The 8,827-nt window shown below is 42.7% G+C and overlaps 1 protein-coding gene across 4 annotated transcripts in view; it reads left to right on the plus strand.

Moving 5' to 3' along the window:
• Positions 1 to 8,789, plus strand: part of LOC148345994 (pleckstrin homology domain-containing family G member 1) — an 86,840-nt gene extending 78,051 nt beyond the window's left edge. For all 4 annotated transcript variants that reach the window (XM_088325025.1, XM_088325024.1, XM_088325023.1 and 1 more), the window contains 10 exons: positions 879 to 1,061; positions 1,136 to 1,231; positions 2,667 to 2,753; positions 4,119 to 4,152; positions 4,236 to 4,328; positions 4,388 to 4,449; positions 4,513 to 4,704; positions 4,794 to 4,913; positions 4,986 to 6,669; positions 6,743 to 8,789. In XM_088325025.1, coding sequence (XP_088181151.1) covers positions 879 to 1,061; positions 1,136 to 1,231; positions 2,667 to 2,753; positions 4,119 to 4,152; positions 4,236 to 4,328; positions 4,388 to 4,449; positions 4,513 to 4,704; positions 4,794 to 4,913; positions 4,986 to 6,669; positions 6,743 to 7,599 — 3,408 coding nt within the window. In that variant the 3' untranslated portion in view covers positions 7,600 to 8,789. The remainder of the gene's footprint in view (positions 1 to 878; positions 1,062 to 1,135; positions 1,232 to 2,666; positions 2,754 to 4,118; positions 4,153 to 4,235; positions 4,329 to 4,387; positions 4,450 to 4,512; positions 4,705 to 4,793; positions 4,914 to 4,985; positions 6,670 to 6,742) is intronic.
• The last annotated feature ends 38 nt before the right edge of the window (positions 8,790 to 8,827 follow it).

Raw genomic sequence — 8,827 nt, forward strand, 5'->3', positions numbered from 1 at the left:
CGGTATCCTCCCACATTCCAAAAACATGCATGTTAGGTGAATTGGCCGGTCCAAATTGTCCCTAGGTGTGAATGAGCTTATTTGCGAATAAGCAAAGAAAACCACAATTCCAATGTTTTCCAGTTCAGGGTGTCCCAAATGCATGGGTGGTGAAGCACCTTTTCCGTTACTGATTCCATCTAGTGTTGAAACTTAGAAATGCAACAGAGTTGAGCTCAAGTGCCATGTGCGGGCCATATTCAACTATATTTTCAAAATTTGCTGTGGGTCAATAAAAACTGCCCCACGGGCCAACTGCGGCCCGCGGGCCGTAGTTTGGACATCCCTGGTCCAAAGGGTCACTTCTTAATCATGTTTACACCTCGAAACTATTTAAAGGTGGTATCCGTCACTTCAGATTTTTGTACTTGCTGATGCCATCTTCTGGCTGAAATCATCATTGCAGTCTCTGTCATGACCTTTTGTCACGCGTACAGTGACTTTTTTAGAAGCACTCAAATAAACCCTTTCTTTAAAATCTTTTTTTGTGTTTGGTTCATCACTTGAACTCTATTTGAAACAGTATTTTCTTACTTTCACTATTTTCATCCTAGAATCAAGGAAAACCACAAGCATGCGCGTGAAATCATTCTCCAGCTCCCATTCCTCCAATCTCCTTTCCCAAAGCTTGTGCATTAAAATAAACTCAAAATAGGTGCTGTGAAAAAAAATATAAAAGCTCTTTGAACTCTGTTTTGCATTACCACATACTTGATAGATAAATTATCTAATTTGTACGCACCCTACCCTTGAGATGAATTGTTATCTATATTTTGGGTAGTGTTGCCCAGGTTTTCCATTTGAAAGCTTTTGAAGCAAACTGTAACTTCTAACTCCAGGAAATCCAGAGCTTGCTGACCAACTGGAAGGGCCCGGACCTGATGGGCTACGGCGAGCTGGTCCTGGAAGGAACCTTTCGACTCCAGCGGGCCAAAAACGAGAGGACGCTCTTCCTCTTGGAAAAACTGCTTCTCATCACTAAGAAACGGGACGAAAGCTTCACCTACAAGGCTCACATACTGGTCTGTCCGCAACGGGAACTTGAACTCCGATTTTCCCGTCACCGCTGACCTTTCCCCCCTATTTATCCGTGCAGTGTTGCAACCTGATGCTGGTGGAGGTCATCCCCAAAGAGCCGCTGAGTTTTAGCGTCTTCCACTATAAGAATCCTAAGCTTCAGCACACCGTCCAGGTACCTTGTTCAAACTTGTCCTCTGACGCTAATAACGGCTATTTAGCGTGCATAACCTTCTGTTTAGCACTCGAGTGAAAATGTTAATAGCTGTTGTGTAAGACTGTTTCACAAGCTTTTTTTCAGATGAGGTTGACTTTGCTTTCATTGAATGTGAAAACACCCTGCCCCTTTAAAATGTAAACATATCCATACAGTATACTGTATATATCAAATGAGTGAAATTACAACAAACAAATTATAGTACAGTCCTTTTTTATATTACTTGCCAAGAAAGGCCCACAATGTCCATTGAAGATTTTTACAAATTATATTAAATATATAAACCAAAAACGGATAAAACCAAATATACATATATTAATTATTACTTATTATATATCTCATCTCATCTCATTAGCTGTACCGCTTATCCTTATTAGGGTCGCAGGGGGGCTGGAGCCCATCTCAGCCATCTCCGGGCAGTGGGCAGGGGACACCCTGAACTGGTTGCCAGCCAATCGCACGGCACACTGGGACAGACAACTTATTATATACGAATTATTTATTTATTACATTTGATTGTTTTCTTTTTGGGGGATTTAAAATGTCAAGAAAAGGGACATACTGCCGCTTTTAAAATGTGTACATTAAATTAATAAATATTAATGTCCTTTTGTGTCATTCAAATTGCCTAAAGTGGGACACGCTGTCAGTGGAATTATTTTTATAAAAGGTTTTCAATATATTAAAAACGTTATTTTAGAACATTTTCTATTGAATGTTTCAGATTACATAAAATTATCCAATTCAAACGTAGTATTGTAAATTAATGTATTTCTTATCATTTACAAAAGCAAATTTTATATCAGTGGAAAATATAAAATTATAAATATATAAGAAAAATAAGAAACTGTAAACACCCCAAAACTCCAGAAAATTGGGTGAGCAGTAGGAATGTGCAGAGCTATACACACAGCACGGGCACTGCTTCTTCCCTTAGCCCACTCCCATCTGCACCGAGGTTAAATATGTTTATTATCCTTGTGTTGACCATAATATCTTACTAGATTGGCTGGAAAAATTGTTTGGTATTTCAGGAACTAACCTCTCGTGGTAAAATCCTACCTCTTAGATATTACGCATTGTGTTAGATACGGTGATATGACCTCCAAGACTTTAAGTGTTACATGTGGCGTTCCCCAGGGCTCAGTACTTGGTCAACAGTACTTGGGTCAAAAAAGGTTCCGGGCCCCTGTCCTCGAGGATTGACATTTATATGTATATAGTCTGCATTATAATCTGTGAGTCATAATGATTTACCAACATTTCCGGGCACAAGCAGACTTCTTTTCTTTTTCTGGCTTTATCCCAAACACCTCAGCTTTTTTATTATTTTTTTTTTTTTCCCAAAGAGACGCTCGCTCTTATCTTGTGTACTGTTTGATGCCGCCCGCAGGCCAAGTCCCAGCAAGATAAGCGATTGTGGATCTTGCACCTCAAGAGACTCATACTTGAAAATCATCCTGCCAAAATCCCTGCTAAGGTAAAGGTGCCACTTCTCCATTTCCCAGTCTTTGCAATTCCTCTGTGTGCTTCCATAAGGTTGTGCCTTTAGTGCTACCTGTCGTCTAAAGTTCATTAGGAGGGAGCAAAATTGGCACAATAAACCAAATTTGACGTTGAATAATTAAATGGATGTGTCATTGTGTTATCCCATGTCAAGGTTAACGAGAAAAATAACGTAGAGGCCAATAGCGCTCCCTGTGGATCAATGCAGTTCTGCAGTTTATTTAACTGGCTTTGGTCAAGTGTCAAATTTTCAATAGACAGGGATCAGAATTTTCCGCGGATCCGCGGATTTCCGCTGTTTTTGAACCCCAAAGGCATTCCGACTTTTTCACTTTTTCTCTTGCGTAGCAAACAAATTCAAAATCCGACTGTCTCACTCTTTCCTTTATTGCTCTGGCGCATCCTGGCGGCCGTTAGAAAAGTTGGCCGCATTGTTGGGGGGGTCTGGGGGGGCTCCGCCCTGCTTTATTCCTGGACCCTGGCTATTTCAGCTGAAAATGAAAATCTCCATTCTGATCCCTGAATAGATGTCATAAACAATTTATTCTTCTTGTCCCTCTTCTTTTTCTCACTGCTCACTCTTCTTTTACTCCCTTCTCCCTTATATTCTCCTTCTCAAGTTCCTCCCTCATCTTCTTTCTCCATCTTTTTTCTCTCTGTTTGTTTTCCCCTTCTTTCTAATCTTTTAACTCTTCCTTATCATCCTTTTTCGTGTTCCCTCTTCATCTCCTTATCATGTTTCCTCTTTTGGATTTTTCTCCTTTTTCCTTTTTTTTCGCCTTTTTTCATATGAACCCATTTGCATTTAATTAGCATTGATTCATTAATGGCGTAATCATTATTATTTGTTTGATAAATAAAATCTTATTTTGTTACCCGTATGTTTTTAACATCGTTGTTAAAGTCCTTCATATATTTTTGTTACACTTTAAAACGTTTAGCTCAATTATTCAGCATGTATTACTTCATAATGTAATTATTATAAATTATTCAATACTACAATATTCAATTTATTTCTTACGCATTTATATTTTAATGTCTTTTCAGTCTTTCGTAATCTTCTATTGCATTTTTTTAGTTTTAAAATATTTATTTTGTGTTAATTTTGCATTATTTAACCTATCTATTCATACATTCATTCATTTATATATGCGCCACTTATCCTCAGTATTTTATGATTCATTACCCATACTAATTATGTGCAATGAGTTATTTATTTGACGAATCAAATATTAAACACATTTATTTTTTAATTACATGATTTCTTTTTTTTTCATTTAAAACATTTATTTTTGTAATACTGTCCATCCGTCTAACATTTTTATTTCACCCTACGTAGGCCAAACAAGCCATCCTCGAGATGGATGCGACTCGTAAGTAGCCTTTCATTTCATATTCATTACCACCCAGTTATACCGTAAAAATTAATGTTTGATATGTATTTATTTTTTTCAAGAACATCCTGGATTCCACTACAGTCCTAATAGTGACCAAAAGGACCCCTCGCAGACCAAGGAAGGCCCATCCCCACGCAGAGGACGCCGAAAAGGTGAGATTCTATTTAAGTAACTTTTACCAAAATGAAATCTTAAATATTTTTTTCAACAGAACCTCTTTCAAAATTACTGAAAAACGCCAAGCAAAATGCAGCCAACAACGATGGAGAAAAGGTTTGCAAAGATGAAGTCTAATATTTAACCAATGAAACCTTAATTTTCACTTTTTCCCCTCAGCGAACAAGTCTGGGTTCCAACCTGCTTTCGCCAGTTTCCCAGCTGGCCCTGGGGACCATTGGCCGAAGCCGCAGTCTCATCAACCAATCGCAGGAGTCCTTGGACCCCGCTGACCACTACGACCACAGCGATAGGGAGGAAGGGGAGGAGCCAAACCAGCGGGACGCTGACGATGAGGACGATAGCGTTCTGGTGAGATTGACTCATGCTTGGTGGAACTCGAACGCGGGCCGGTAATGTCTCGAGAGCAGCCAATGATTTTCTGGGCTGTGTTAATACAGGGCGGCGGAAAGAGGTTGCGAGTCCCAGGCAAAAGCAGTCGGAAAAGATTGAACCCTCAAGCGTCGGTGGACAGCATAGAACAGTGGAAAACTTTTAACATGAGCGCTTCAGACCTTCAGGTTTGGGAACATTCTAAAACAATTACTAGAGTTCATTGAGTCTTGTCTGAATCTTCTTGTCGGTTCATACAGAGAGCCAGGGAATCCCTGGTCAGGGACGGAAGCCACCACCCGCCACTCCGCCGGGCTGCTCGTGTCACAGAAGAACCTCCCGACTCCAGACTGGTTGTTACCGATAATGAGAATCCCGTTCGGAACATCTGGGCCGACCACCGTGCCCGAAGAGCCATGTTCCCCACCAGACAACGTAGCATGCGTCCCGATGACGACGAGGACATCTATCAGATGTTTGTCCCCACCGAACCCAGCGGGCTGGACACGGAGTTGCTGTCTGAGAGACCAGAGGCACCGTCGTCGCCAAAGACAGCGCGGCCTTGCAGTTGGCACGTGGAGAAGCTCCCTTCTGTCCAGGTTGAACCTCCGTCAGGGGACGTCAGGGCCCTCCGCAGGGCGAGCAGTGTCGGCGAAAGTGCCACGGAGGCTCGGAAACCTCCGGAGGACAACCAGGCCAGCTTGGAAGTGATTCATACCGAGTCATCCAGTAACGACATCTCTGGATCCTCATCGGCTGAGCAACTGACGACGGACGATATAGAAAACGTGTATGACAACATAAGCTATGAAGACCTCAAGATGATAGGCCTGATCCGAAGGGATTCAGACAAAAGGAAACCTTGTTCCATGAAACAAGAATTGAGCACACCAAATATTCCGGAAGTCTTAAGTGTATCAGAGCCTGTCGGTGCTTCCAAAGATTACAATCGATCTTCCACACATGAAGCAAGACCAGCTGAGGGTACAGATCTCAACATAGTCGAGGAGAATATCTATGACACAATTTGTTTCCGAGACCCTCCGTCAAAAGGGCATAACAATCCCGATCCTCAAAGAGACCCTCACCATGTTCCAATGGGAACCTCTGGTGAGTTTGTGTCACAGGAGAGCCTCCTTTATCTTGCCACATGTTCATCAGAACCAGAGTACTCCACATCTTCTGCTTCGTTGGTCTCCCAACAATCCCAGAGAGGAGATAAAACATCAGAGCCAGTTGATGAGCTGTGGAACGACCTGGAAAACTACATCAGGACCAACGAGAAGAAAGCAGACCGACTGCCTGCCGCCTTCCCTGTTGGCGCTGGCGAGCCAGCCAAAAGCAATCCAACAAAAATCCTAACACAGAGTCCAGCTGTCCATCTGCACAAACACCCTCCTGTGCTTTCATCGCAATCATTCAACATCCCGCTTATCAGTTCCCCAGAACTTCAAGGTGACGGAACCACCAAAGATGAAAGTGCGAGTCCTGTTTCTGCCTGGCAACCTCTACCAATCGTGCCAGAGCCTCAACCGGGTACAGTGAAGAGTATGCGGAACAGACTGGCCCGACTAAGCAGCGGTAGCTTCCGCCTCGAGGACGATGATCTAGTAGAACTTCCTTCAAAAATCCCTTCACCGAGAGAGAAAGAGATCAATAGTCTGTTTCCCCCGGGACAGGTGGCAAGTTTAGACTCGCCACTGGCCTCCTCCTCTCTGTTGCTGGGTGAGTCAGTGGATTTTCCCCTGGAGCTTATGGACAAAACCAAGAGCCGAGTCTTTTTGATGGCACGACAGTACAGCCAGAAGATCAAGAAAGCCAACCAGATGTTGCGCATGAGGAGCATGGATCCCGGAGACTCCTTCAGTCGAGCAAGAACTGAAAGAAGGCACAAAGACTTGGCGGCTATTTTGGAAGAGAAAAAGCAAGGAGGAGCTGCTATAGGTAATATGATTTACACAATGGGGTTAGATTTCCAGATTTGTAATCTCAAACTGTCTCTGAATTCTCACTCTAGGTGCGAGGATAGCCGAGTATTCGCAGCTTTACGACCAAGTCGTATTCAAGGACTCTTCTGCGACCCATCCAGGTCTCTCTTCTTCCCCGTCAATGCCCGAAACTTCTCTGGAGGAGGAGTGGCTCCACTCCACTTACAGCAACGGGGAACTCTCCAACTTTATGTCGTCCACCGTTGACTCCTCCAATCTGCAGCGCGGACTCGTGTCTTCCTGCTCCAGCCCGTCTCTCAAGACCACACCGAGCAGTCCGCCGTCTCAGAGGTGGAGCTCTTGCATATCGGCTCCTGTCGAGAGTGACGACCACATCTACAGCACTGTAAAAAGACATCCTCCGTCCTCCCCATCCAGGAACTCCCAGTCAGCCATTTCTCTAAACAGCCCAACGCAGAAAAATATCAAGGGACCAATCGATAGACTCCATGCTACCAGCTTGGCCCACACAGGTCGTCAGAGCAGCCTCCCCGAGAGGTCCACTCAAGCTGAATCGGACCTCACCTTACACGATGGCCAACACGTGGTGGTCCTGAACCGAGCATCGGCCCTCAGCATCCTCACCGCGACACAGAACTACTTAGCCAATTTCAAAGACGGCGGCGGCGGCGATGACGACGACGACGACTATGTGGAGATCCGCTCCGAGGACGAAGCACAACCGGGACAGGACCACCAAAACCGGACCCTCATCCATTCACGGAGTTTGCCCTGTACTCCCGTGCGCTCCGCCGAGACCCTGAAATCAATAGAGCACCAAAATCTGGAGAAATACCTCTGGAACGAAGCGCCGCAGAACCAGTCCAACATAGTTCAATCTCTGAGGGAAAAGTTGCAGTGTCTGAGCTCTAGTAGCTTCGCCTGAGCAACAAAAAAGGATCTTGCTGGATAATTACCTTCGGAATGAAGCGCCACAGACCCAACCCAACATTTTTCAATGTCATGGGGAAAACCCCTAGTGTTGGAGCTCTTGTAGCTTCGCCTGAGCGCCAAAAAGGGAACCTGCTGTCGAATTACCTTTTGGAATGAACCGCTACAGAACTAGCCAAACTTAGTTCAGTCTCTTAGGGAACTTCAAGAAATCCTGCTATGGTAACTACTTTAACAAGCTTGAAAAAGGGAATATAAGAAAAGAGTTCTGCAAAAGCCAAAACAGTTTTTTATTACCAAATGTAAATAATGAAAGAGGCTTTAAAGAGGTTGAAGAATGGCTAGCTTAGCATTAGCGGTCACTTATGTTTATGATTAGCAACCAGATCGGATGACCTTTTGAGGATCTGGTCTGCTGCGCTTTATTTCAGGCCACCTTTTCACCACCTAGCCAACTTAGCTAGCTTTCAAAATGTGCTCATAGCTTTTAAGCTAGCTTCACCGATTTCAACAACGCAAATAAGGCAGGAGTTTTTTCCCCAACTTGTCTCTATTATTAAGCTTTAAAACCATGAAACTCATCAATAAGAAATTTGGGTATTCATTTTCTGAACATCTTATTTACAACCAATCAGATTTCCGGACCATAATGCAACGGCTTTAAATAGAACTACTGATTTCAGAAAGAAGATGTTGATTAATCATTAAAAAGATTTTTAACAGCATTAACTACACACATTTATTTATTTTTTTAAAAATCCCTTAGATATTTTGCTACAAAGGGCAGGTTGTAAATGAAAGTATTTATTAAAAAGATTATTTTGAGGTTTGAGGCTGTTTGTTCGCCAAATTCAACTGTGAAATGGTCATTTTTTTTTTATTTCTGTTTGTCATTTTCTCACGCACTGCTTAATGCAAGTTCCAAAGTTTAAAAGCACATCACCCTTCAAAATAAAAGTTATATGAAGTATATTTGTGTTTACTTGTACACGTTTGTCTTCTGCTTCACTGGTGGGGATTATTAGTCTTCATTGACTCCTTTGGTTTTGTTTTTTTGCACTTCAACAATGTTGTAAAGATGTACATTTTTGAAACGTTTTTTCTTCTTGTATTGCTTTTTAAATTTTATTCTGTCATTGCTCAGCAATACGACTTATCGGAGATAATAAATTTCAATCTAAACTACTTGGGGGTTTTTTGTCATCATTTAACAAAGACAACAC

The sequence above is a fragment of the Urocampus carinirostris genome, chromosome 20, assembly GCF_059441175.1.
Source record: "Urocampus carinirostris isolate Australia breed hairy pipefish chromosome 20, RoL_Ucar_1.0, whole genome shotgun sequence".
Lineage (NCBI taxonomy): Eukaryota > Metazoa > Chordata > Actinopteri > Syngnathiformes > Syngnathidae > Urocampus > Urocampus carinirostris.